This window comes from Emydura macquarii, unplaced genomic scaffold, assembly GCF_026122565.2.
Source record: "Emydura macquarii macquarii isolate MOO-44397 ecotype Brisbane River unplaced genomic scaffold, CSIRO-AGI_Emac_v2 contig_3530, whole genome shotgun sequence".
NCBI lineage: Eukaryota > Metazoa > Chordata > Testudines > Chelidae > Emydura > Emydura macquarii.
The window spans coordinates 514,889-542,822 of record NW_027133667.1 but is presented as its reverse complement, the minus strand read 5'-3'; the positions used below and the strand labels follow the sequence as shown (position 1 = coordinate 542,822).

The following is a 27,934-nucleotide window of genomic DNA, read 5'->3' as shown; positions in this document are numbered from 1 at the left end:
CAGAGTCTAAAAATTGATGGGAGGGCTTGGCAAACTCCCACCCCTCCCAGGCCAGCATTTGGAGCGTGAAGGAAAGAAATAGCCACACCTGTTCCCAGGGCTGCAGAGGACTAGAGTAGATGATGGCTATTTGAGGAGGACATTTAACTTCTTCCAAAGCAACTGCAGTCCCCGAGCACCGCTGAGGCCCCCAGCCCAGACTGCTCTCCCGTGAGAACACGGGCTGCCAGCTCATATTCTTGTAAAGCAAAAAGGCTCGGGAAGCACCGCTGCTTTCCTCCCTGGCAGCTCCTGCACTACACAGCGTGGGAACATACCCACACCCACAGCCCAGTCCGGCACAGCAAGCTGCTCCCATTTTTGCAAACAAGGCAAGAAACCTCCGCGCTCCCAGTGCCCGCAATCCAGGCGCTACCAGCCCGGCCTGTTTTTATCCTTGCAGAGGGATCAGGAAAGCACGGCGGCCTTGTCCTCCCCTCCTGCCCCGCAATTGCTGCGCCCGCCCCCGGCTCATTGCCGCCCTCTGCCCGTCCTGCCCCCTCCGCACACTCACCCTGGCCGTGGTGGAGAATTTCCTCCACAGCTGAGGGGCTTTCCACAGCATTTTCGGCTGGCTCTTGGTGGGGGGCGGGCAGGTCCCAGGCTGTGCGCGGCGCGGTGGGGGGCGACGGAGCGCACCTGTGCTGTGCCCGCTCCGGCGGAGGCTAACCCGAGCTCGGCGGAGAGGTTGTGTCTGATGCAACCCGAGCTGGGCGCCGGTGGCCGCGAGCCAGGCAGGCAGGGGCGCGCGCGCGCGCGCAGACAGAAGCCAGCAGCAGCTGCAGCAGGCTGCACGCGCCTCCGCTGGGCCCGGGTTCTAAGGCTGCCGCCTGGTTTGCTGCCCGGGAGCGGAGCGGCACCTGCCCCTGGCTGCGTGGCAGAGCGGACAGTTCCTCCTCTGCAGGCGGAATGCATGCATGCATGCATGCAAGGCGGGCCGGGGGGGCCGGACTGAGCGGCCAGCCTCCGAGCGGAGAGCAGGTCAAGCCCCAGCAAAGCCCCACGGTGTTGCCCCCGGCTGGGGGGACCACGACGTGAGCTGCTTTCCCCTCCTCTGGAGCTGGGGCCGCTGCAGAGCGGAGCGGCTCGGGCACTGCACAGCTTGCAGGGGGCAAGGAGGGAGGCGGTCGGGTGCTTTGCTGGCGCAGAAGGAGGGGGAGCCCTGATGAAAACGGCTTCTTCGCAGAACAGCCGCAGCCGGTCCCCTCCAGCAGCCTGCCCGCTCCCTGCCCGGTAGGCTGCGTTTGACAGGCGAGAACGTAGGTCTGGTCGAGGTCCCTGCCCTGCCCAGCATCGGGGTAGCAGAGCCATCCTGGCGATCCTTGGCCCTGGGGATGAGGGCCAAGCTGAGTGAATGTGATGGGATGTGGTTGGAGGAGCCACTGCCCTTCACTCAGGGAGGGATTCATGCACTCACGGTAACCCAGCGGAGGCCAGGCACTGCTGGGTCTTCCAGTGTTTAATCTCCAGCCTTGATGGTCCACTCAGTCCCTGTCTTCACTACGGAAACCGCCAGTAAAGCATTAATGTATCCTGGTTGCCAATAGCATCCGTTTGTTTTCAATCTGGTCGAAAGGATGGATGCTGGGAGCAGTGGTGTAGTTCACAGGAGCTTCCTGAAAGACCAGGTTCCTAGTGCCTGGGATTTTACTGAAACGAGAGTCTGGTGATATTTGGTGTTATTTTCCGCTCTCTTTCTGGACAGTTCAAATACATCTCCCGCACCCCCACTTAGAATTTGTTTAAAGGATTTGGGAAGGGGGGAGGGAATTGAGTGAAGAGAGAGAACACAAGTGAAGGGAAGGGAAAGATTTAATGACGCTAAGGATTCACTGAAAGGAACAAAGACAGGAGAGGTTGAGAAGGTGATAAGGTCATAAAAACCTTACATTCAGATCCCCAGTACTATGCGACTGGCTGTATTGTTGTATAATTAAACTATGACCATGACATTGTTGCTACCACTTATGTAATAGCAACAAATCTTACACAAATTATGTCATATAAAGGTATCAATGGAAAAGTTACAATCTATCAAATTGGATTATCCTGCTTGTATGCATGTATCATTTTTGTATCTGAAGTTATAGATATTGACTCAGTAACACCAATCAGGTAAAATCGACATTGAAGCTAGACTGCAGGTTGTGAATGAGATATTTGAGTTAATGGCCCATGAAAGGACACTTAGCTCAGACAGTAGACCACAAAAAAGCCTGTCTCTATGCAGTGGGCCTTTCTGTGGATGTTTTAGCAAAAATATGGGAAATGGCTGCTCCAATGATTTCACAAAGCATGCAAGGGCATGTGACTTGCTCGTGTGACCCTGGACTTCATCTTGTGCCTGCAAATTTCCACAAACAGGCTGGGAGCTTTCCCTCCACATGGAAGAAGGACGATGCATCCAGGGCCTTATATACATTTTGCCTCTTTCCTGCTCTGATCTCTGGATTATAGACTACACTAAAAGGACATTCCAAACAATGGACTGAGGACCTTCCAATCTTTTAGAAGTTACCAAACACTCTTCAAGCCAGCAGTCTGAAACATCACTGCCACAAACCAAGAACTTTCAATGATTATATGTATAGCATTCTTTGATCATTTTAACTCTCTCTTTCTTTTTCCCTATAAATAAACCTTTAGATAGTAGACAATAAAGGATTAGCAGCAGCATGATTATTGGGTAAAATTTGAGTTATATATTAATCTGGCTGTGTAACTGATCTCTTGGGATCAGAAGAACCCTTTGTTTGATTAAATTTGTTTTAAATAACCACTCATCATAAAGGTTAGTATCTGGGTGGTGAATCAAAGACTGGGATACCTAAGGAGACTGCGTTTCTGACTTCTTGTCAACCAGTGTGGTGAGACAGAAGTTTACTTTTGTTACTGGCTTGGCATATTTCATGAAAGAATAACCACTAATCTGAGATGGGTCTGCCCCACTTCTCAGCAGTTTGTATGATATCCTCAGCTGTGACCCAGTGAGGCACAGTGACACTGGCCCAGACACACTTCAGAGTGGATCCAGATTCTGTGAAAAATAGTGGCTCAGCAATTGCAAATATTTCAGGGAAGATCCATGTGCTCTTTCCATATGCTTGTGAGAGCTAAAATTCTGCATTCCAGAAGTACAGTAGACAGGAAAGTGAATTTGCATGTAATTGCAGTTTGATAGCTGACTTTCAGAATGTGCATGTGTTATTTCATTATAGTTTTTGTGTGTTTGCTCACTTACACCCTGATTACAATAAGAACAGGACAAAGTGCAGGGAAAGCAAGAGAAAACACCAAAAGTGACTAGGTGGCTGGAGGGACTGATTTATAAGTAAAGGTTAAAAAAAAATACCCCTGTACCTAGCTTGACCGAGGGCATGTTTACACTGGAGCTTTTCCAACTTGAGGCGACATAGCTGCACTCACTCCAATAGAGGTAGCACACTAAGAATAGAAGTTCTTCAAGAGTCTAGCTACTGGAGAACATGGGGGCTCAGATGGAATTGTAGCTGGGCTGCTCGCCCTTCCCACTGCTCATGCTGCAGCAACTACACTTTTATTTTGAGTCTACTAGGGCAGTCAGGGCTAGCATGGGCATGTCTCAAGGTGGGAATTACACCTTCCGGATCCCCAGTAGACATACCCTAAAGAGATACCTGATCAGGGAACATAGCTGTCTGCAGGTATGTGATGGGAGTGACAATGAGGACCAGACTGTGCCTGACCCACATGGATACATAAAAGGGAAAGGGCAAAAGGAGCACCCCTCTCCCCACAGCCTCTTGTGTCACTGGGCAAAGTGCTGGCACAGTTCCCATTCTGCTCATGTAACACAAAGAATGCTCCAAGCTAATGACTATAGTGGTGCTAGCCTCTGCAAAGAGGAGTGGTGAGGCAATGGTGGGGCTATGGTCCTTCCTCCCCTGCATCAGCCAGTAGGCCCATCTTTATGGGGAAGGGAGCACGGCACACCCTGTCAACTGGCTGCACTTCCCCCATACTCCCAGAGTCACTGTGCTTGCAGCAGGCATGCTGTTTCTTGGGAACTTCTGGTAAAATGGTTAAGAAAGGGAAAATAAAGGACTAGTGCCAAGGAAAAATAAAACCTTATGGTGAGGGGTAAAATTTTCAGAAGTGCCTGAGGAGCCTAACACCCATTTTCAGCAACGACTTAGGCACTTGAAATTCAATGGACTTAGGCTCTTAAATCACTCAGGTGCTTTTGAAAATTTCAGCCAAGATCTATTGTATTATGGAATAGTCGTCCAAAAGAATTAGTTGAATTCATTATTTGGGACATTAAATAACTAAATTGGACGGAGCACCAGACTATGTCCTATAGGAAGAAAACTTTTACTGGCAGGTAGATGGATAAGATTTTAATAGGTTTTTCTTTCTCTAGTTTTTATGATATTATGAATTTATAAAGAATATCTATAGAGTAATCACAGTTCATTTAAAATGTTAAGATTTTGTTCATTTGTGCTTCATTTCCAAACATTGTTATGCTATTGCTGCTGATATTTTTTTTTATACAGAGAAACTCTGTCTCCTAATTATATGGTGGGAAGTCTACAGAATTTAGTTGTGTGTTTTCCTGTTACACAGTTCCTTTTCTTAAATTGTACAACAAAGACCTTGAAAACTCAACCTTATTGCCTTAAAATATCTTATCTGACAGCTGTAGTTGATTCTATAGAATATAAAAAAGATTAAGAATTTCAGAATCTGCACTTTTTGAAGACAATACAATTTCCAAATTGTACAAGTTTATTGTAACAATCTGGAGCCATATACATACAAACACAACTGTTATTTCAGTAACCAGCCAAAAGCATTGAGATACCAAGAAGAATAAGACCTTCAACTTTAAAAAAGCCAGTCATCTTTTCCATGAGCTAAAGAAACTTTCAGGAACTCAGCCAGCAATAGGAATTAGTCCACGTGTCTTATTGATCTACATAAATAGAACTCTCACATATTCCATCCAAGAGAATGGAAACTACTTCCACACAAGTCGATACTAGAAATGGACCTAAACTGCAAAGTATGGATCTGGATTCAAACTTCTCCCAAGTTTAGGAACCTTTAGATAGAGGCTTTTGTTTCAGACTGATCTGTAGCTGCTACATCACACTCTTGGCAATCTAATGGACATTCGAGCCTCATCCAGCATATCTGGGTATGACTGTGGTTGCTGCAGGGGCCACACTGAGATTGCTTACTCAGGACAAACTGCAAAGAATGAGGCATATGATCCCCAAAAATTTCTAATAATTAGATTAACCAATGCAGGAACAAAACAGCTTCTACAATAAACTTACTGGTTATCCAGAAGCCAAAAATACAGCTTAAAGCAATCCTCCCTTAAAGCAATCCAGCCTTGGGCTCCCACCAATACAGCCAAGTCAAATATGATGAGGATTACTGAAAATCTCATATCATATATGAAGTTCTACCAATCCCAAGAGATTGGGCACATTACCAACCAGGTCAATGAATAATTCAGATTTTACCCAAATACACGCTTACAGCCAATTCTTATTAACTAATCCAAGATTTATTTTTTTAAAAAAACGTCTTGGTTAAAAGATTATATACAGCCATGAATAAAGTTCTTAGGTCAGTTTCATAGTAGAGATGGTGAGCTGTTGACTAGCAAAAAGTTCTTTTAGAATCAATTCCATAGGTTATAGTTCAATAGGCAGTCCATGTGTAGAGTGTTTAAGCAGATCTGAGATAAGAGGATGAGGGACCTAGAGTTCTTCTATAGACCGTTAGCAGGTTGCTGATAGTCTTTTGACAGCAATTATTCCTTGAGTGATTAATAGGTGATCACTGTGGCTTTGAAGTAAAGCCTCCTGTTTTCTATGCACACACCAGTAATTAGCTGCATTGATTAGCATAAAGTAACTACCCATCTCCAGCCATTCACAAATAGTTTACTACAAACTTCAAAGAGCAATAAAGACAATAATATTACTACACTCAAATTTCATCCTAGTGTTACTATCCTCTTTTGAATATAGTGACAGACAGGAACCATTTGGTTACATTGTTAACCTCTAACAATATCTGTAAACACGATTGTATTTGTCTTTTTCCCATTCTCTAAGAATACAAGTCTACATTTCAAAGCTCTAGTCTATCTATAAGGAATGATCCCAATTACCATTTATATATTTTTCTAGTATGTCTCTAAAGTTTGAATTTGGGTCATTTAGCCTGATAATGCTTAACACTTTCTGGCTCAATGTCACACCGGGGTTCACAGGTTGAGTAATTTGTAATGATCTATGGTGATATTCTGCACACACACAAGGCAGGGACATTAAGTACTTAACATGTGAATATGTTTGGACTCCAAAACATCTCTCTGTACCCATTGAGGGCAAAGGAACATCTCTGCTTACGACGCAGCCTTTGGAACAGTAATGTGTCAAAGAGGCAAAGACACCACAGAAACCAGTGTCCCTCTTTAGTGAGGAGCAGGAATACATCATGCATTAAAGAACAACCACAAGAGGGAGCAAGTCTACTGATTTTACCTTCGTTTGCATAACCATGAAGAGCCACAAAGAACTACAGGATGCACATGTTGAGAAGCATGTTAAATCACATGGATGGATGGCATCAGCATTCCTATGATTTCTTCCAAGATGATCCTGATATCTGTATGATTTCATCATTCCATTTAGTAATCATCAAACCAGTTGTCCAGACCATCAAGAGCTGTTACAGAAATTCATGGTCAGTTCCACTGTCGCTGGAACTGCCATAGAGATAGGCATGTAAATCCTTTTGTGGATCTGGGTCTAAGTCCCTGTTTAATTTCCACCTAAGCCTGTAAGTGCCTAACTCACTTGGTGCTTAGATTTCTGCCTCTGTGCACAGGCACTGCTGCTTCAGGCAGGCGTTCGGGTGCCTCTTATGCCCAAGCCCCAGTATGATCCACAAATCAGGTGGAAGTAGGTGTTGCCACATCTTTCTCTCCTGCAGAGCGTGATCCAGTAGGTGTCCTCTGAGAACACATAATGCCACACAGAATAATCAAGGGTGGGAGAAAAGGAGGGCTCCCTTATAACCTTTAGCTCGCTGTGGAAAGCCCAGGTTCAATTCCCATCTGTCTGAGGAAATGAAGGGAGTTGAATATGGGTCTCCCACCTCTCAGATCAGTGCTCTACTCACTGGACTAGGGAGTCGCTGACACGCTCACTGGCCCAGTGCATATATATATATATATATATTTAAATATACAAAGTGGAAAAGCTTCAACAACAAAGCAAAGCATGAGAGAGACCCACCTCAGACCATCACCTATTTAGGGCACTATTCTGCATCGGAGGAGACAAGTTCAACTCCCCCCTCTGTCTAATGTGGAGAAGGGATTTGAACATGAGTTTCCCACATCCTGGGTGAGTGCCCTAACCACTATGCTAAAAGGAAACCTCTTTTTCTTTCTTCCTCCCTCCCTTTTCATGGAGTTTGGGGTGCATTGCACTACCACTGTTTTTGCAAGAAATGGCTTAGGCACCTCAGAGGCCTGACTCCAGAAGAGGATTTCCAGGTGTAGCTCACACGCTGACAAGGTGCCTAATTCTGAGGGGGCTGGGTTTAGGACATCCGTCCCCCATCACTGGCAACTTCTATTGGTCAATGTAAGCAGCTACCCACCTAGTGTGTTGACTTCTGTGGATTCCAGTCTCAGGCATCCCTCTCTCTCTACATGCATTGTACAGGGAGCACAGGCAAATCTAGGCCTGAGCAGCTTCCCAGGATGGTTTTCCTTCTAATCCAGCTGATTTCAGTCCCTAATTTTCAGTGTCAACTCTACCCATATGCTCTCAGAGATGTATGTATCAGTTGGTGCATACACATAGCCAGACAGGGGTCCATCTATTCTTACAAGCACACAAACTAAGAAAAGTCTGTACATACATGTCCAGCAGAGCCACACAAAGTAACATGCAATTGCATGTACACAAATGCACAGTAACAAATGCCAAATCCTGTAGGGCCAAATCCTGCTGAAGCACTGAGTGCTATCAATTTCCATTGACTTGATTGATACTGAACACTTTTCACTTCCACTGAAGGTGTGCTTAGCACTTTGCAGGATCATATTTGAAGGCTACATTCTCAGAAGCAGGGGATAGCTGTAACTCTGAAAGTTAACAAGAACTGAAGGTGCTCCGGACCTTTCAGGATTTGGTCCCTCTTGGGGGGAAAAATAAATCACACCTTGGATTTATTAATTAAACTAAGTCAGCTCTGTGTAGGTTTCTGACAGGACATTTTGGTCATAATTCAGATAAAATTTCTCTAGCTCACGCATCCCTTCAAAACTGACAAATACCCGGGCAATTTTTTGTTATAAGTGAGTTAAAGAAGGAATAGAACTAAGATTATGCTAATTGCACAATACATTTCACATTAAACCATGAGGCACCATGTCCGCTTCCCCCACCCCCCAACTTTTTCTACTTACTAAAGCAAGCTTTCATGAGAAGCTTGTATTTCTTGTTTTATGGTTTTAAAGATGCTCTCACCATATTTGCTTTTCTTTCTTCTTTCATCTGGTCTTGGCTAGATTTCATTTCAGCCTAGAGGACTTTACTTCCATGATCATCTGTACAATGGTTGTGAGACTAACTACCTGATGACAAGAGAATTTTCTGTCACCCATACAGTTGTTAAAAGTCAGATTTGACTCTCATTTTCACAGAGTGACCAAAAGCAATTCCTGAGAGTTTTTGGGTTTTGCTTTCTTTTTTAAATTCAGGCAAAAAATAAAATTCCTGCCTACCATCTATTAAAAAAATGCAAACAGGAAGGCTGTAAGTGTTCTACAGAGAGTCATTGCATAACCTATTTGATGCAGATACACTAGCAAAGAATTTGTGTTGCTGTGAGTGCAGCTCCATTGACTTCAGAGGAGTTTTGCCTATTTACACTAGTAATGAATTTTCCCTGGATGCTCTTCTTTCTTTAGCTCATCATGCTCCCTGCAGGTGTAAGTGATCCCTTCTACCTCTGAAACCCAATCAAGCTATCTAACTTCCTCCTACTCATAGTTACCATACCCGGTGATCTAAGTGTTCAGGCTGCTAGCCTCCAGTGTGGTCTATTTGTAGCTGCTAACAGCACCCTGGCAGTCACACCATAGGAAATAGAAACTTTCTAGGACAAAAGTCCACAGAGGTTAACTAATTTTCAGAAATAGTCGAAATCTCCAAAGAAGCTTAGCTGAGCAAATTGCATACAAACCACTGCTTAGTTAGTACAATGCACTTATCAGAGCTAGTGCTAACACTGACTCAGACTTGCTTCTGAAAATGATTAGGTTTCTAGTGGCAGCCTAATCATTTTCAGAAGTAAGTCTGAGTCAGTGTCAGACAAAATCCAGCAGTACTTAAAATTGAACAAGACCAAATGTAACTGAAGAGTGCCACTTAGTGAATAAACTGAAAGGGATTAAATAGACAGTTATTTCAAAAAATGCATCATAAAACAGCAACATGCAGCTTACTGCTTTAAAACAATCTAATTGTTATTTAAGCTTAACTCACTTACATTTTTTTCTCCAAATTTCTTCTTTCACTATATTTTTATTCAAAAGAATTCTCATTTCTGTCTTCCATTTCGTGCTCACGCACACATCTCTATTTTATGCACACCATAACAGAGGGTAGCTTTTATGTACACAGGTTGTTTAGTTCACTTTGTTCTCAAGTTTTGCAGACCTCATAAAAACTGCATTCACCTGGAACATTTAGTTTGTACATATTTGTTTCACGTGTTTTATTTTTAAGAGTTGGAAGCTATATCCTACCTTTGAATAAAGGAGGCCTCCATTGAGTTCAATGAAAGCTTCATATACATAGAATATGGCCCCGAATATCTAGTCTAAATTAGGGCCCAGTTCTTCCAGGAGCTTAATACTTATTTAAAGGTACTCTGCATCCACAAGTCCTATTGATTTAAATGGAAAGTGAGAAAATCCAGTCTTTTGCTGATGCTCAGCATGTTCTATAATCAGGCTCTTAAACTTTCTGTGACCTTTTAAAAAACTAAAGCTGACATTTGCACAAAAGCCAGGGAAGTGTGAAGAGACACTAGTGCTGAGTAACTAATTGATAATGTTGACCAAAAATACTTATAGCATCATCTCTCTTTTATTAAATGATCACAAAGATTGATTGATTGTTTCTGTAATGTGACAAGAAATGAATTTTGATGCCATTGTTCCAAGTCTGTTCTTTTCCACATCCATTTCAATGAGATAAAAACTGATCAGGGAGATTTCAAATGTCTGAATGAAACACATGGCAAAAAAATCTTTCTTCCTCAGAAACGGCTTTAAAATGAACAAATTCCAAATAAGGGATTTGCGGTCTTCACCCAAATAAATGCAAAGTGGAGCAAATTTGCGGCTGCTGTGTCCATACCAGCTGGTGCTGCTGGCGCTTGTGCAATTGTTAATAACGTTGGTGGTGTTACTATTGCTGCTGCTCTCCCCTTGCTATTGAAATTACTGCTGCCACTGGTGACATAGTTCTTGATGTTTTTGCTATCTGGGCAGCTGCTCCACTTTTGCTGGCACCGCTCCTCTGGGTGGTCCTGTTCTTGCTGTGCCTCCTGGCACCCTAAGTGCTCCCACACTATTGCTATTCTTAAACCTATTATTATTGCAACTCTTCCTGCGGCTGCTCTGGGTCGCTCCACTTGTGGACGTGTTCTCTGGCGCCTTCAGACCGGAGTCCGGGCCCCGCGTGTATATTGCACAAACACAGCACAGAGACGGCTCCTGCCCTTGCGGAACTTACACTCCAAGAAGACAAGAGTGAAGCAGGGAGGAGAAACTGAGGCACAGATGGGGCAACGTGCCCCGCCCAAGGTCACCCAGGAGCAGAGCCGGGAATAGCATCCAGGGCTCCTGACTCCCCAGCTGGCGGTCAGGGGGCGCTGCTGCTGCTCCCGTCACTGCACCGCTGAGCCTGGCCCGGGGGCTCCTCTGCTCTGGTGGCTTCCGACGCGTCCCTGCCGCCGCCGCTCCACCAGTGACACGCGCCCCGCCCGCCCGGCCGGGCCGGACTCCATTTCCCGGCGTGCAGCGCGCCCGCGCACCGCGGCCGGAAGTCCCATGCCCCGGGCGACCGTTCCTCCCCCATCCCCTCCCCCCCTTGTGTCGGACGCGGACGGAGGCCGGGCGCGGCGTTGCCATGGCGCTGGAGACCCTCTCCCCGGACTGGGAGTTCGACCGCTTCGACGACGGCTCCCAGAGTAAGCGGGGCCGGGGAGACCTCCCCCCCCCCGGGGCAGCTGCGGGGCAAGCGGGCAGGAGCCCCCGGCCCAGCCCGCGGGAAGGGGACGGCCCCTCCCGGTCACGCGCGGGCCCTGCCCGCTGGGGGCAGAGTGTCCCGGGCGCCGCCCTGCAGCCGGCCGGGGGGGGGGGGGGATCCGTGTCCCTAGTCCCGGCTCTGTCTGTCTGTCTGCCGGGGTTGGGTGTCGGGGTGGCGGTGGGAGCCTCGTAACGTCCGGCTGGAAGGGCCTGGAGAGTTGGTAGAGGACGGGGGCTGGAAGGGACCCCGGGAGGTCACCTAGTCCGACCGCCTGCTCAAAGCAGGGCCGGCCTCAGCTAAATCGTCACCCCCGCCTTGCACCCCAGCCCTCTGCGCGGAGGCAGGGCCAGGTCACGGTCCTGGACATCCCCGGCTGGTGTTTGTCCCACCGGGTCTTAACAACTTCCCGGGATGCGGATTCCGCAGCCCCCGCCTGGGAGCCTGTTCCGGAGCTTACCGCTACTCTTAGAGTCAGAGAGTTTTTCCTGCCAGCCAGCCTGAATCTCCCTGGCTGCTGTTCAAGGCGGTTACTCCTGGTCTTGGCTGCCGTGGCTATGGAGAGCCGTTGATCACCCTCTGTATAAATAACAGCCCTGAATGTATTTTAAAATTGTCAGCCGGTCCCCCACTCAGTCGCCTTTTTTTCCCCAAGACTAAACACGACCTTTCTTCATAGGTCAGGTTTTCTAAATCTTTTATAATTTTTGTTGCTCTGGTCTGGACTCTTCAGTTTGTCTACATCTTACCTAAACCCTGGCACCCAGAAGTGGACACAATCCTCCAGCTGAGGCCTTATCAGTGCTCAGTAGAGCAAGACAAGTACCTCCTTTGTCTTACATACAACACTCTTGATAATACTCCCCAGAATTATATTAGGGTTTTTTTTGTAACTGAATCACATTGTTAACTCATATTCAATTTGTGGTTCAAAAGATTCATCTTCCTTTTGTTTCTCCTCCCTCCACAACCCGTAGATCTACTTAAGAGGTTTCAGCAAATATCCCAGCTACTGCCATGGGAATCAAACTCTGGGAGACGCTGATTTTTATCTGGTGTATTTGCATGAATTGCCTCTTTCATTGCAGCTGCTGTCTTGATTAGCCAGATAAGTCATGCTGCAATAAATTAGTTCTGTGGTGTGTTTTTGCTGTGGCTTGAAGGGAACTAAGTAGGGCATTCGCTTGCAATTTCACTTCAACTTTTTTAAAATTATGCTTAACTCTTTGTCAGCCTGCTTGTGTGACTGTCAAAAATCCATGTTTTGTCTGTCTTTGGAGACAACTTACTTTCTAAACAGAGAGTGCATGTGGTTGTCACATGATAAAGTACATTGTAAAATGAACTGTCATGCTGAATTAATTACACCAATTTTACTGAGCAAATATGTCTGTCATGAGCTGCTGTTTCACATATATAAGTTTCCCCAAGAGATTGTCTGTTCATGCCATACTTATTTTATTTAACTTTGAATAAAAATTGACTTGAGGTTTTACTTATGTTTTCTAACAATTGTATGCACCAAAAAAGGAAAGTTTAAAGTATAGCTTTTCACAAAACGGTGTCTAATCTTTGTTTCCCAGACATTAGCAGGTGTGTGGAGCTGAGAATACCTCTGACAGGAGGTATTTCTTTCGTACCAGATTGGTAGAGGACAAGCACCTTACTTGTCAATGAACAAAGTAGTAAGAAAAGAAAATGTGTATGTCTGTTTTTAACAGGAAGTTTCTTGTATTCCAAGCACACTGGATAAAATCAACGATGTGAAAGATTTTTTTTTAAATTAGTCTAATTTAACTTTACAACTAAATCTTATACCTAAATATTAGCTATTATAATAGCTTAAACAGAGGAAAGAGGAGACCAAATCAATCCAGTATGTTGCATTAATGTCATGTATATAACTAGGCTTGGCAGAATAACAGCATTTTTTAAAAATAATTTTGACAGATGATATTGATGTTTATTTTTAAGAATTTTTTTCTGTTTTCATATGTTTACATTTTCACTATTGCAGAAAATTGTGGAGGGTCAGACAGTAATTATTTAATATGACAGTAGACACTGAGATTCAAAAGGTTAAGGCTGGATAACCATTAAAACACAAATTGTCAACATCACATGTCAAAATATACAAAGTAAATATCTTTGTAGCTAATGCTAATAAGTTCTCATGCAGCATTCTTCTTACTTTGCCTATCTGTGAATTTTGATTATTGATAAAAAATATTTTTCATTGGTTTGTTTGTTTATGGTGAAATTCATGTTTACCAACATTTTACCAATACAAATCTAATCATTCCATGCCTATATATAACTATGCAGTTATTATTCATGTGAATCCTAATGGGATGGTATATATCCAGCATAGAATTACTGCCTATTTTTCATTAAAGAATATAATAAAATAAGAGAAGTTTTATAATAGTCACTATTGATAAAGATTTAGCATTCTCCAAATCTTAATGGTTTTATTTTAGTGGCTGAGAGGAAATTGAATCAATCAAATCTAAATACCGTTCATAAAGTATTCTGTCTGTACTGGCTTCCTGTCCTTCTGTATAATACCTATATCGTCTGAAGTTGGATTTTTGTTCATTGTTTGAAAAAGACAAAATAAGATTTACTGCTTTCTCTGCTGTACTTCCAGTTAGTTTATCAAATGAGTGAACTTGTCCAAGTGAAGGAAATATTATCTTTGCACCTACATGGGAGGCTACAAACAAAAGCGGGCTTATCCCTTAAAACTCTTTCTATAACTGGCTGGCAAACAGCTTCCACCAGTTCAGTAAACATTTCTCTTAATTTGGCAGAATGCGCATATGTCTATATTGTTCTAGCTTTGATTTTGGCATGATTGAGAGATGATTAGTAGATACCACTGTAACACATCAACTGCTTCAAGGACTAAGCATCTAGCCGGGCATTTGTAACTTTTTAGATGATATGTAAAAGCAATATTTTGTCCACTGGTAGTTATTTAAAAAATCCCATAGAACTTTTTACAAGTGTAGGATTGTTATTGACAGTGTTCTGCCTGAATTTGCACCACTCATGAATTTTTCTGATCCTGAATGACTAGTCAGCTACAAGCCAGAAGAGTGAACTTACTTTTCAGATGCAGATGTGAAAGACTGAGGGTTGGAAGGGTACCAGTTAGGTTCAGCAAGAGCATCCTTGTGAAAATCCATCAACAGGCTTCTGGGAAGGTTGACTATTTGAACACCTACCATGGTGCTGTTGCTGGAACCATCTTGGGGAAGATGTTATCCTTTTTATTATTCTTTGCTTAGTAGGTCTCTAGAATTTGAATGTACATTCCTGATTCAGCTTCTTGTTGATTAGAGAGAGAAGTTGTTCTCTTCTCTTGCAAAATGTGAAGAGTAGAGGGAATGGGGACTCTTCCATCTTGTGTTTATGAGTGGGTGAGTGGGGGGTATATGATAGGGACACTCCTCTATTATTAAATCTAGTACTACCTGTTACTCATAGTTTTTCCCAAGCAGCAGTAGTAGAGTGAAATTAACCGTACTATAACTGAGGTTACATTTACTGCTGTCTGCAGGGTTCTGAATAGCATAAATGAAACTGACCAGCATGTTACCAGTTTCCTTGTGTTGCTGTTTAGGAAAGCTACCTGAAGCAGTGGAGGAACTGGAGTTCTTCCAGAAAGTGGCAAGCTTCCTACTTGCCTCTTGTAAATGATTTTTTTTCAAATACTGAGGCAGCTACAGAGTTCCTCCTATATCCAATTGAAACTATTTTGGTCTTGCTCCTGAAAACATCTATATATGTGCTTAAATTTATTCTAATGAGTAGCCCTACTAAAATCAGTGGGACTACTTATGTGCTTAATGTTTTTGTGTATGCGATTGCTGCATCAAAACTTATGTTTTGGTTCATTTAACAGTTTTTTTATGGGAACAGGATAGAATTACTATTTCATCCTGTTCTACAGGAGGTTGCACATCAGTGGTGGAACAGTGTAATTGGTGTTAATACAGTTTTTTAAAGTATTTTCTTTGCACTGGCTTTCTATCTTTCAGTATAAAGTTCAAACTTCTCCTCTTCATCTTTTGAGGCACCCTTCTTCTGTGTCTACATCTTCTCCTCCAGCAGAGCTTCACTCGTGTGCTCACCTTGTTTTTGCCCAGTCATGAGTGCATTCATTTGTATCATCCCTTATAACTGGAGAAGTGTCCCAGTTAATATACATCAAATGTACATATGTACCCTCTCTCCTCTCCTCCAAAAAGTTTCTGGAAAGTAACCTTTTCTGTAAAGCATTTCTACTGCAATGCCCATTTGCTACTGATTAGCCTAAAGGTACCTATCTGTATGATTTGTTCTGTCTGTTAACCACTTGTTCATCTAGACTGTAAACTCTTTGGCGCAAGGATTCCATTTCTTTGGGGTATTTTAACTATTGCAAAGTGTCATGAGCACATAAAACACTTACTATCTTGAAGGATTCTTTATGTAAAATTTTATTGCTTGATTTGCCTAGGTTGACTTTATATACCTATCATTTTTAAGTAGCTTTACTTTCAATATTCTAATGTGCTGGTATAAGTACTGTTGCTTTATTCTACCTTTGGGGAGGATACAGTAGTCTTAATACACAATGGAGGCTGAATCCTTGCTTTACATGCAAAACTGAACTCCACCTTAACTATGGAGCAGTAATCAGTGCCTCTATAGTAACAAATATACCTTTTGCATATTTTGATGAATCCAGGTAAATAAAAAACGTGACACTCATTCAGAGTCTTTATTTTTAAATATTATGGTAAAATAAGTGGAATTTATAAGGATAAGTGACCTACATGCTTTTTTTTTTTTTTTTTTTTTTTTTTTTTTACCAATTACCACAAATATTCTTGATATTAGCCCAACTGAGTGTTGCTTGAATATATCACCACTCCAGGCAGTGAGTGGGCTGCCACACTTCATCTAACCATCTAATTCCTGAGTAGTGGTAGAGTAGAATGCACTAAGAGAGGCAGAGTTAGCTTGAAGATGGTTAGAATTCTGGGTGGTAACTTAAGACAACACAATCCTGCAATCAAAGTAAGAGGTAGTGGGGGGAACAGCTATTTTTAATGCAGTTGCCAGGGAGTTCTAAGAAGTGATAAGACACTGATTGCCTCAAGGGTATAATATAACCATAAGTGTTTGGCCAGGGATCTGTCTTTCAACTAATGTGCAATATCAAGTGACAGATGTCATAATTTGTGTTGTCTGTATATGCTGTCTGCTTAGCATCTTCATGTTGTAAAGTTGACAGTACTCTGGTAATTTAGCTTGTTTAAGGTCAGTCTTGAAAATATGCACAAACTAAAAAATGACTTAGCTGTTTTGCTGTTCCTGGCAAATAACTTGTAACTTCTCTTTAAATTGGTACATTTGAGTTTAAAATCTCATTATAAGCCAAGGGGAAAATTTGCATCTTCTTGCCATCAACCTTGTTAACCAAAAATGATTTAAGGAGACAGTGCTGTAAGCCATGTAACAGATTAAACGTAAAGATCTTACTTTAAAGAATGTGTAGGATATTGCAGTTCAGTGAGCATCCTGTAAAATACTTTAACTTTGATACTACATAAATATTACTTTTTATTCTTAGAAATTCATGCTGAAGTACAGTTGAAGAATTATGGGAAATTTCTTGAGGAGTACACTTCTCAGCTGAGGAGAATTGAAGATGCATTGGATGACTCAGTGGGAGATGTTTGGGACTTCAATCTTGATCCTATAGCATTAAAGGTCTGCATATATTTAATGCATATTGGAATTATGTTTGTCTTCTACAAATTAGAATAGTGCACTTTCAGAGCAGTTCCGATGTGATTTCATAAAGAATCTCCGGAAGGATCAGATTTATTGGGCAGAAGTTTATTCAGTCAATACAAAACTCTTAAATTAAAAGAATCCTGCATTCTGAGCAGTTCAGGACACCAAATTCTTGCATACAATTCTTGTTGTGAAGAAGAATAGAATATTTGGGCACAGTGGTGTAAACTGATCCATGAATAGATATAATTGCAACTAAAAATACAAGTGAGGTTACATTTTGGCTTACTAGCCTCAGTGATTGCATTTTAAAGGAATGGGGGTGGGTGGGAGGAATAACACAATAGTTGTCCAGTCTCTAAAGCCAGTTATTTCCTTGGTCACAAATTTCCTGTTGTTCATGAAGTACAAACATTTAGGGTTTTTAATGTAGAATTTACAGGCATTATTTAAAAACAGAGTTTAACTTTTATCCCTTTCTGGACATGCCTGTTCAGAAGTCTTAGTGGGCTAAACTTTCAGATAGCCTTTGAACTTGTGCATACAATCTCAGTGTTAGTGTGCATAAATAGGGTAGGCAAGATCTTGTCTGACTTTCAAATCCAAAATAGGTGTTAATGTATGCAAATACACGTCCTGCCTGCACAAATAGGTATGCAGAGTTTTATGATTACCAGATTAGAAGCCATTTAAAAATTGGGCCCAGCAGATGTCTTATAGTGGTTATGAATTTTTGCTTTAATATTTCTATGATTGTTATAAATTTCACATAGTTAATTTGTCTTTTATCCTTACATATTTTCATGAAACAGGACATGATGATTCCATGTAATATGAGAACTGGATATTTCCTCCAGGGTAGCCTGCCAGTAGCATACAATTAGTGTCTTTTTGGTACAGAGTGCGTTTGGAACTAGGTTGAAAAAATTAAGTTGCTTAACATAATCAGATAAACAGTAATTCCTTTTAGTAATTAAACATATTCTTTTTAAAGAAAATCTTCTAATATTTCTATTTTTAATTGTTTAGCTTTTGCCCTATGAACAGTCTTCCCTTCTGGAGCTCATAAAGACAGAAAACAAGGTAAAACGCTTTAAACTTAGAATTTTTTAATTACAAGATCTCTGTAGTAAAATCTGTCAATATTTTTTTCTGTAGAGTGCTTTGTACATGAAAAACGCTATATAAGTGTCAAATATGTTTTTATTTATTACACTTTTATACTACCCATGTAATTCTATGTTTTTTTCCTTGATGAGTCTAGGTTCTGAACAAAGTAATAACTGTGTATGCTGCCCTTTGCTGTGAAATCAAGAAGTTGAAATATGAGGTAATTCCTATAGCCTGTCTTTTTATTACTGTTATAAAAATGTTAATAGTTTGGCAAACTGAAATGTAGATTTTACATCTTGTCTTTTTTTAGCTTCTAATCCTGCAAATACAATCCATGTATTTTTGTAAATTGAGTATTTATATGTTTTTAATTTGGAAAAAATCTCTCATTCTGTTGGTAGGCGGAAACTAAATTTTATAATGGCCTCTTGTTTTATGGAGAAGGCGGTAAGTAGTTCCCTTTATTGTAACAATTAGTGTTTTCTTATGCTGTTGCTTCTTACATTAAAATAATTGCAATCGTATGTTCTAGACATTAGAAATGTACTTTTACTATGTTTTGGCTGTGGATGAAAATCTGAAACTCCTGGTCTCTGTTACAATACAAGCCCCGCATATCAGTGTCTTGTAACTACACTGAATTAATATGAAACTTCATTAAGATTTTATCTAGAAATAGCCATTATCTGCAGTGAAGCACTGGTATAGTAGTGGGAACTTCCTTACTATTTTGTCTCTGCTTTAAGTGTATGTTGACTGCGTATGTGAGAGGCAGGAAACGGGGACTGATGACGAGAGTGGTTGAACACGTGGCTTTTAAGGAAGGATTTGGAGAGAGGGTACTAGACATACAAAGACAGGGAGACAGTTTCTTTCAAATAATGCAGCATGAGATTTCATCTTCCCTTTTAATGCTGAAACCTTAATATAGATTCATGGTGCCTTGTGTTTTTAAAAAACTACTATGTGAGGGCACATACTGTTGAAGTTATTTTTCAAGGCTTGGCACTGCACATCCATATTTTGAAATAAATAACTAGTCCTAAAACTCGGTCCAACTCCTCCTCTCTGGTGCATAGATTTTTGCAAGGTATCTTCAAATAACACGTGACAGTATATACCAGGGACTAAATCCTGCATGCCTTGCTCATGAAGAGCCATAATGACTTCAGTACTTCATGAGTCAAGTGAGCAGGGTTTGACTTCACTTGTGCAGTCATAACATAGTGCTGGTTAATCACTTGAGCCATTATGTTGGCATGAAACCCACTGCAGTCAATGGATTTAAGGTCTTGATATACTGAAGGATGGAGGCCTATACTTAATTCTGAATTTCTGCATTTTAAGATAGTGTAAGCCAAATTGTAACACTTTAACATAGACATTTGGGTTTAAAGTGAGTGAAGGATGGGTTACAGTCTCATGCCTGGGTGTATATATATTGACATAACACAGGATTCTGCTTATAGAGACAGGGCAATAGGCTTTTTTTTTTTTTTCCCCTTTCTAATTGACAGGTTATAAGATCTCACTTTGGGTGAAAGTTACTTTTTATTACAAAGTAACACTGATAACCCATCCATGAGGGGGTTACTAGTGACTTTTCTCTTATAAGCATGGTACTTGGGGTTAAAGCACAGGACTTAGGAAATCTGGATTCTCTTCCTGATGGTGCTATTGACTTCCTCGTGTGACCCTAGGGCTAGTCACTAAATTTCTGTTTTTCCCATAAAAAAGATGGGGAAGATAATGCTTCTTTTACAGTAGTCTCATGTAGCTCAATTCATTAGTGTTTTGTAAAACCTTTTGAAATCCTGGGGTAGATGGGGCTATAGAAGTGTGTAAACTCTTTGAGGTTGGGACTGTGTCTAGCACAATCTGGGTGCTATGTAAAATATGACTGTCTTGGTTCTTTTGATGAATCTTTACTCTAACTGCAGATAACTTTTTAAAGCAGGCTCCTGCCTTCTATCATATATGTGTTTAAAGCATTTTGATTCATATAGTGACATGTTGCCAAAACTAACAAAGGTCTTCCTCAAAAATGTTCTGTCTCATTGGCGGGGAGAAAAGAGGGCTGCAGCAGCTGTAAGCTTCTTACTCTATGGCAGCAGTTTGGTTACACTGTTTCTCCTCTCCCTTCTGGAATAGCCAGCAGCAGGGAGTGGATGGGAATGCAGTTTTCCAACCAACACCTCTAGATTCATGAGATCTGTTCCTCTTGTAGCAGCTGTCATGGCAATTGCAGGCTTATCTGGCTGAGCAGTAGCAGCTAGCTAGGTCCCCATCTTGGAGCAGGTAGAAAATATGAAGCAGAGCATTTTTGAGTTGGCCTCTGAGGGGAAAACTCTATCCTTCCCATCCCTCCTCTTCCAATGTGACAAATTCCTGTCCTCCACCATCACATCAGTATGCACAAGGTTGGCCTAGGGACTTGTGGTGGTATTAGCAAGACAGTTATTTGGCATACCCACCAAAATTAACAGAGTCATGTGTACATAAAAGGTGTGTGTCTGGGAAAGATACAATCTTTAGGAATTCCAGAGCCTCCTACTGCAGAAGAGTGGAGCTTAGCTGCTTGTGCCTTTCATCTCCATTGATTGGTTTATATTGATGTACATTTTCAAGACTATCTTCGTAATGCAAAGGGGCTAAAAGCTTTAAAAAAGCTGATATTTTCTTTCATTGGACCTGTAATCATCTCTGTTAACAAGGGACTTGCACAAGGCCCCTCCAGAGTGTCATTGGAAAAGCAAATATTGTGCATACTATAGTAAGGTTTCAAATTAAATCCACGATACCAGAGGTACTTAAACTCTCTTGTGGATTAATTTCTTACCCAATTTAATTTTTAAAATTAAAGCTATTGTTACTTGTAGTGGTCGGTCATAAAAACCTTAAGCTTTAAGTTTTTAATAACTCTCAGGTTGATGCCTTTTTAAGATGACTGTATGCCAAGTTTTGTACAATGAGATTTTATGGCCAGTTACAGTTGCCTGAAAAATGTGTTTACGAACATAAATGCTGACACAATGTTAAACTGGTGCTATAGCGGACTTGATACTTTGTTGCATCCTATTTATTTATGCTGACTGTACTGCTCTGGAATTCAGTTATGGCCAGGACTCCATAGTGCTAGGTCCTTTACAAACACAGAACAAAAAAATGTTCCCTATTTAGCAAAGCATAGTGAAGCCTTCTTTAAGGCTCCATTGGAAATACATTGCTTTATAGCTGTGTGCTTTAATTAAAGGTCAAACAAAATTGATTTGTAGGGCAGGCTTCAGTGAAATGAATAAATTTGCCTGATATTTCTAAAGTCAGTGAAGCTTCTTTTTATCTTTGAAGCCGCAGATTCCAGCATGATGGAAGGTGATTCCCAAATACAGATGGGAAGATTTGTTTCATTTTTACAGGTAAAGAGTTCATCTTGGCTTTGGAGCAGTTATAATCTGATTTTTTTTTTCACTTGTTAAGTGGACTCATCAGTTATAGTATCCTATTTACATCCCATTCAAAGGCATTGGGAGTCACTTTTGTGTGTAGATTACAACTTTTTGCCTACGTAGCTGTCACAACCAACCTCCTTCACTCATCCTTTCAAATAGAGAGCTGTTAGGGGCAGTTTGTTCATCTGTTGTGTTTCCACACTTGAAGCTGTTTCAAGCACTGTAAGACCAATATGAGAAGGCTAAAAGATTTTCAGATTAATTGCCCAAATAAACTAGTTTACCTGAACAGGCTTCCATGGGAAAAATGTAGTGGGACTCTGTCATTTTATGTTAAAGTTCTAGCATTCGTTACTTGTTTCTGAATGGTAAATTTTAGTTTGCCATTGAATAATATAAAAAGTGGTAGTGCTGGCATGGATTAAACCATCTGTTTGTTCATCTTCCTTCAGCTCATAGAATGAGATAAGATTAAAACAAGTGATTTAAAAAAATTGTTGATGCCTCACAAATAATTCTGGGGAATAACATGCCTTTTAGAAACAATTGTGCTTATTATCAATGACACTTGAATGAAAACAGGATCTGTGTTTCTGAGGATTTCCTTTGTTCTTGGTATTCACTGTACACTACAAGTCATAATTCTTTTTCTGGCATGATTTCCATAGCAAGTCCTATCACAAACAGGATCCTGTTGTCATGAAAAATGAACTTGTAGTAAAAAACGAAATATATATACTGCTTAAGCAAAACTGTGTCTAGAAAGTTAAATTTCAGTCTTCATTAAATAGGACTTGTAAATATTGTGTATCAGAGTTCTTATTGGTCCTCTTTTTAATCGCTTGGTAGGCAGAATACCAGAGGAAAATGCTTGCTAGGTTCTCTTGCATGCAATTGCTAATATCTCTGCCTTTTCTTGTCCACTTCCCATCTCCTGATTTCTTTGTTCTCTCCCACCCAGACATCAGCTTTGTCTCTTTCACTTCTCATCTCCCAATTTCTCCTCCTTCTCTGTTCAGAGGAGAAGATCTGTTGTTGGCTCTGTGGGCTCATGCTACATGTGCTACTGTGGCTCAGCTGAGAGTTCTGGGAGTCAGGAGGAGAGAGTGGCTGAGCAGGTGTTTGATTAAACTCCTGTATGTAAGATGTCACCCTGGGACCATAGAGGGAAGGTTGGGGAGCTTGTAACTAGATGTGTAACTAGATGTGTAACTTTACTTTTGGCCATATTAAAATTAATTTTGTTTGAATGGGGCCAACTTACCAAGTGATCCAGATTGCTCTGTATGACCGCCTTGTCTTCATTATTTACCACTCCACCATTGATTCCAGTGTGTATCATCACTAGTGGAGATTTGCCAGATTACTTTTTAATCCTATCCAGTCTTGCAGTTGCATTTCAGATTTTCACTTCTGTTGTCCCTGTGTCCCTTTCTGAATTCTCTGTCCTTTCCACTTTTGGCTTTAAAGCCAACATGTCAGTAACTCATCAGAATAATCTTTTTTTTTCTGTCTGTAGCTGTAGCTATTTTTCTGTAGTCTCTATGATTTACGACTTAAGCTTGGCATGGCTTCAAAGAGAATAATGGTTGGTTAGCGCTAGAGCAAACTCTAGTTTTACAAATTTTTAGGCTGCGTACCCATTTCCAAATAATGTAGTCTACTGTGTACCCCTATATGAGATAGACAAAGGTGATGCGTGGGGAGTGGGGGACGCAGAGTTAAATGCCCCACCAGATTTCTGCCTTCTATTTAGCAATAGCTTCTAGAGGTTTCAAACTGTGGGGCACAGAGGAACATTTGGGGGAGGAGGCGAGCAGTGACACCAGGTGGCTCAGGCCAGCTCTGCATGGCAGGGCTTGGGGAGGGAGTGCCACCTCCACCCTGAGTCACCTCAGCAGACGACCCAACCTGTGTGTGTGTGTGTGCGCACGCACGCACACAACCAAATGTAGCTCAAAGGGGGGGTTGTCTCAGAGTTGAGTAACAAGTTTTGGTTGCGTCTCCCCTCCCCAACCCAGACAATTTGGGTGGCCTGCTGAGATGAGTCGGGACTCACCTGGCATTGCTGGCCTGAGCCCCTTGAGGGGGGGTGCGCCCTACAGTTTGAAAACCTCTGTACTAAATAAAATGCATTGTCTGCCATTACAGGATTTTTCTCACGCACCCCAGTTTGAAAACCACTGGGCTAGAGCATGCTTTTGTCATGGAGCTCATAGTAAGGGGTGGTGCTTACACACACACTGCCCGAAGGAGAGCTATAGGAGGCCTTGTGCCTCAGAAGCGTAATGCCTTCTGGGGCTCTTTGTTTGGGGTGGGGTGTAACTTATAATCCTCCAAGCAACCAACCAGCTCTGGCCTATTGCATGGGTGAGGTGGGGCAAAGCCTTGCCCACTGTCTGCACAGTTATTCTGAGAGGAAGCATCTGAGTGAGCATCAGGGCTATAGTTCTGGTTAGCCCTATTGTTGGCCACTCAATGAGAAGGAAAATCCTTACTCCCTCCTATGCCCCTGTGTAGCTTCATTAACCCTAAATCCTAAAGAAACATGCTTCAGGAAATGGGTCTGGCTTCCTGTCCAGGTTGCAGTTGTGAGAAGCCTTAGACTGGAATTAGGAAGTTGAACTTGGGCTTTTGCTTGCATGATTGTTGTTCATTGTCTTGGAAATAATCAAATGTATGCAAAATTTGTCATTTCAGGAGCTGTCTTGTTTTGTTACACGGTGCTATGAAGTGGTGATGAATGTAGTTCATCAGCTGGCTGTTCTCTATACCAGCAACAAGTAATTATTGGCAGAAATGCTATATCCCCTTTTAATTATTAAACAAAGTGTAAGATGTTGATGATCTCCCTAAAGCCTGGTAAATGTTGGAATTCTCTGGTGAGAAAATATAGGAGTGTTTTTTAATGCAGTCTTATATGCCCTCAAAAGATACTTTTTAAAAGGATTTCACTTATTAAAAGAATCATAATCTGCTTTAAGTGCTTTTTTGTGATGAGATACCAGAATGTCTTTTAAACTGAGAGGCATATTTCAAGGGAGTTGTCATTTTCCAGAAGCAATGTCTTTGTAGCCTTATGCCTCTAATTATTGGACTTAATCCCTGCCCTACTGTCAGGAGGGATGGATGCCTTATGTTAGCTGAGAGATGTGGAGATGTCACTCTATCATTTTGAAGAAATGGTTAAATCAAATAGTTTCAGAAGCTTAAAAAGTTAGGTCACTTTTTAGTTTTAATATTATAAATGTGTGATCATAAAATTTACGTGAGCAAACTTGATCAGCTATTCATTTAAACCTTAGTATCATAGGTATTGTCTTCAGTATGGCTTTATGGCTTCATATGCCAATTTGACAATAATAATGTCTTGATATATATCGGAGGCCAGTGTCTTACATCAAAGGGTCTCGAGCATTTACTTACTTTGTCTTTGGTTTCGTCTGTAGAATTTAGAGCTAATATTTTCAGGTAGAGATACTATGATTGCTAATTAGTCTGTTATTCCTTTTTGTATTGTGAATTTTGTCACTTGCAGAGACTAAGGGCATGATTTTCAGATGTGAAACTCCAGTTGAAGTGAGTGGGAGCTGTGGGAGCTTGACACCTCTGAAACCCAGGCCCATTTGTGTATCTGGTCTCAATGTACTCAATGCTATCTCGGCTAAGGTCACATCATGGGAAGCATATTTATATTTAATTTTTGCCGGTTATAAAATTGAAAAAATCTTGCCTTTTCTAATATAATGGGCTGAAAAAAGTCTGCCATACAACACATGCTGTTGAAGAGGACATGCACCCTCCATGATATGCGCATAACTTCTATTGTGTTCCCATAAATGAGTCATTACTAAACCAATGCATTGTTACTGTAGTAGTGGCCACTGTGCTCCTAGAGCTGCCATCTTACAAATCCAGCGTAAAATAAAACAATTGGACCAATTATAGTAATTGAAAGTCCTTAGAGTTTGTCTCAGAGTTAGAATGTCTTAGAGTTAGGGATGAGAATGCTAGAGCTTTGGCCATATTCTATATTGGTTAATTCTTTTTGCATAAGTTTTTTCTGTTTGGTTATGGTATTCTTCATTTTCTGCTCTAAGCTGCTGTTTTAACAATACTTTGCATCTCTACACAGCTGCTCTGTTTCAGTGGTGAATGAAGTGAAGCTGGGTGTCTAGCTTGCGTATTAGTTGCTTTTGTTTGTAAAGTATTTTGGGACCTTTGGGATGAAAGACACTATATAAAAGTGACATTAATAATTAACAGAGAATTGTTAATACACATGCGCAACAGATTAGACATACAATATAGCAAACCAGTGGTTCATTATGATTTGGAAAATGTTATCAACCTGATATTGCTGCATTGGTTGTCAAAACCAATGTATAATATACATTTTTATTATGTTTTGGAAGATATTTTTCATTGCTGATAATTACCACAATGACTTTCTTGAAGAAAAATATGCAAAAAACAAAAAACTTTTAAGGGACAGGTACTTCTAACTACAATTAAAATGTGCAAAATAAATACGTTTAGTTAATAATGGAAAACTAAGATATTGTTTTGTTTGCTTACCTATTGCAGAAATGCACCTAAAATTATAGAGACATCAGGAGTTCATTTTCAGGTAAGATGATTTAGAGCAGTGTTTCTCAACCTTTATGATACAGGGTCTGGCTTGCTGCCTTCCTAAACTGTGTCAGGGAGATCTCAGGGACTGGTGCCAGTTGTTGAGAAACATTGGTTTAGAGGATATTAAAATGTTTTTAGTTGTATAAACAAATCTGAAAACCATTTCTAAGTTGTCTTTGAGAGAGAAGGAAAGTGAATTAAATCATCATTTTCAGTGTGTTTTGGAATCCTGCTCTTAAGTACTGACTTGGCCAGTAACTGTTTCTGATTATTATATGGACATGGTCATTACATCCAGATATGGCAAATGCTAACTTTCTTAGATCAAAAGTGGATGTGACTTGTGCTTCTGGGTAACAAAGACTTTTTGAGAATCCTACCTTCGTTGTCAAGCTTATGTGCTAACTGTAACATTTTTTCTCTGTTGTGAAAGGACACTAAAATGAGGTAAAAAATTTGTTTGCATGGCATGAAACCCATGAATAACTACTGGAACTTCTTTACAGACTATGTATGAGCACCTAGGGGAGCTGCTGACAGTCTTACTCACACTGGATGAAATAGTTGACAATCATGCCACTCTGAAAGACCATTGGACCATGTACAAAAGGTATGCAAGTGGAGCCTTAGAAAAATATTCCTAGTGTAAGTATTAAAAACAGATGGATAAATTTTGTTCTAAAGAAAATGAATTTGGAAGCCTTGGTATATGCTAAATTTCTGGGGCTTGATCCTGTATCAGAGAGAGTTTTGGCGCTGAATTCAGTGGGAGCAGGCTTATGTCATGTTATTGGCATAAGTAAAAATGTACAGTGCCAGATCTAAACCCCTGCAAACGCAGCCCATTACTTGGACTACTGATAAAACATTGAGTAGAAGGATAATGGCTGCTGATGTTTGAAAGACAATGTATTTGATAAGAAATCTAATCTTAAAGGGGAGTGTGGTACTGTGGCTAAAACTATCCTGTAATCTGTACTTGAGAGTAGCCCTGTGGACTGGACTGGAAATATTTGCTTGAGTAAGAGTTGCAGGATCAAGTGCTGTGTGGAAATTACTGTAATGCAAAATCAGATGAGATTTCATTGAAATCTTCTAGTGAGGTGGATTGTTCTTACGCAATTTGTCTATGCTGGCACAGTGACCTTTAAATTCCAGACAGACACAGATTCTGTTAGGGATGTTAGTTTAGGGGTTCCCAAACTTTTTGCCTGCATAACCCCATTTTGAGACTTATAGCTTCCTGTGACTCCAGACAGCAACAAGGCAATATAGCAACCAAGGAATCTGAGGAAATTTACACATTAAGGACGTTATTTAATGCTCTCTACTTTGACACTAGATAACATTGTATGACACAGAAGGCATTTTGGCCTTACTTCATTCTTGACCAAAACACTGGTGAAGCCATAATCAAAGAAAGCCTCATCGTATTTGGAAGCACATTTCTCAGAGTCTTGTTTTCGGTTCATAACTTCATTACTAGACTCACTGCTGGAGGTTGAAGCAGATACTCTGTGTAAAATTGAGTCCCTTGTGCCTCTTATGATAAATCAGAAAGAGGAA

The 27,934-nt window shown here is 41.1% G+C and overlaps 2 protein-coding genes across 4 annotated transcripts in view; one reads left to right on the top strand and one right to left on the bottom strand.

Moving 5' to 3' along the window:
• ALDH1L2 (aldehyde dehydrogenase 1 family member L2) overlaps positions 1 to 747 on the bottom strand; it is a 57,813-nt gene extending 57,066 nt beyond the window's left edge. Inside the window, exon 1 of the mRNA XM_067536259.1 lies at positions 554 to 747. Coding sequence (XP_067392360.1) covers positions 554 to 604 — 51 coding nt within the window. The 5' untranslated portion in view covers positions 605 to 747. The remainder of the gene's footprint in view (positions 1 to 553) is intronic.
• A 10,067-nt stretch (positions 748 to 10,814) lies between these two features.
• The window catches only part of WASHC4 (WASH complex subunit 4), a 56,621-nt gene continuing 39,501 nt past the window's right edge, over positions 10,815 to 27,934 (top strand). For 2 of the 3 annotated variants that reach the window (XR_010917657.1, XM_067536188.1), the window contains exons 1-9: positions 10,815 to 11,322; positions 17,005 to 17,144; positions 18,201 to 18,254; positions 18,436 to 18,501; positions 18,686 to 18,731; positions 21,633 to 21,700; positions 24,434 to 24,516; positions 26,321 to 26,363; positions 26,875 to 26,978. Coding sequence is in view for 2 of the 3 variants with exons in the window: in XM_067536188.1 (XP_067392289.1) it covers positions 11,262 to 11,322; positions 17,005 to 17,144; positions 18,201 to 18,254; positions 18,436 to 18,501; positions 18,686 to 18,731; positions 21,633 to 21,700; positions 24,434 to 24,516; positions 26,321 to 26,363; positions 26,875 to 26,978 (665 nt within the window). In the remaining variant the exon portion in view is untranslated. The remainder of the gene's footprint in view (positions 11,323 to 17,004; positions 17,145 to 18,200; positions 18,255 to 18,435; positions 18,502 to 18,685; positions 18,732 to 21,632; positions 21,701 to 24,433; positions 24,517 to 26,320; positions 26,364 to 26,874; positions 26,979 to 27,934) is intronic. The other variant, XM_067536189.1, reaches the window with a different exon arrangement.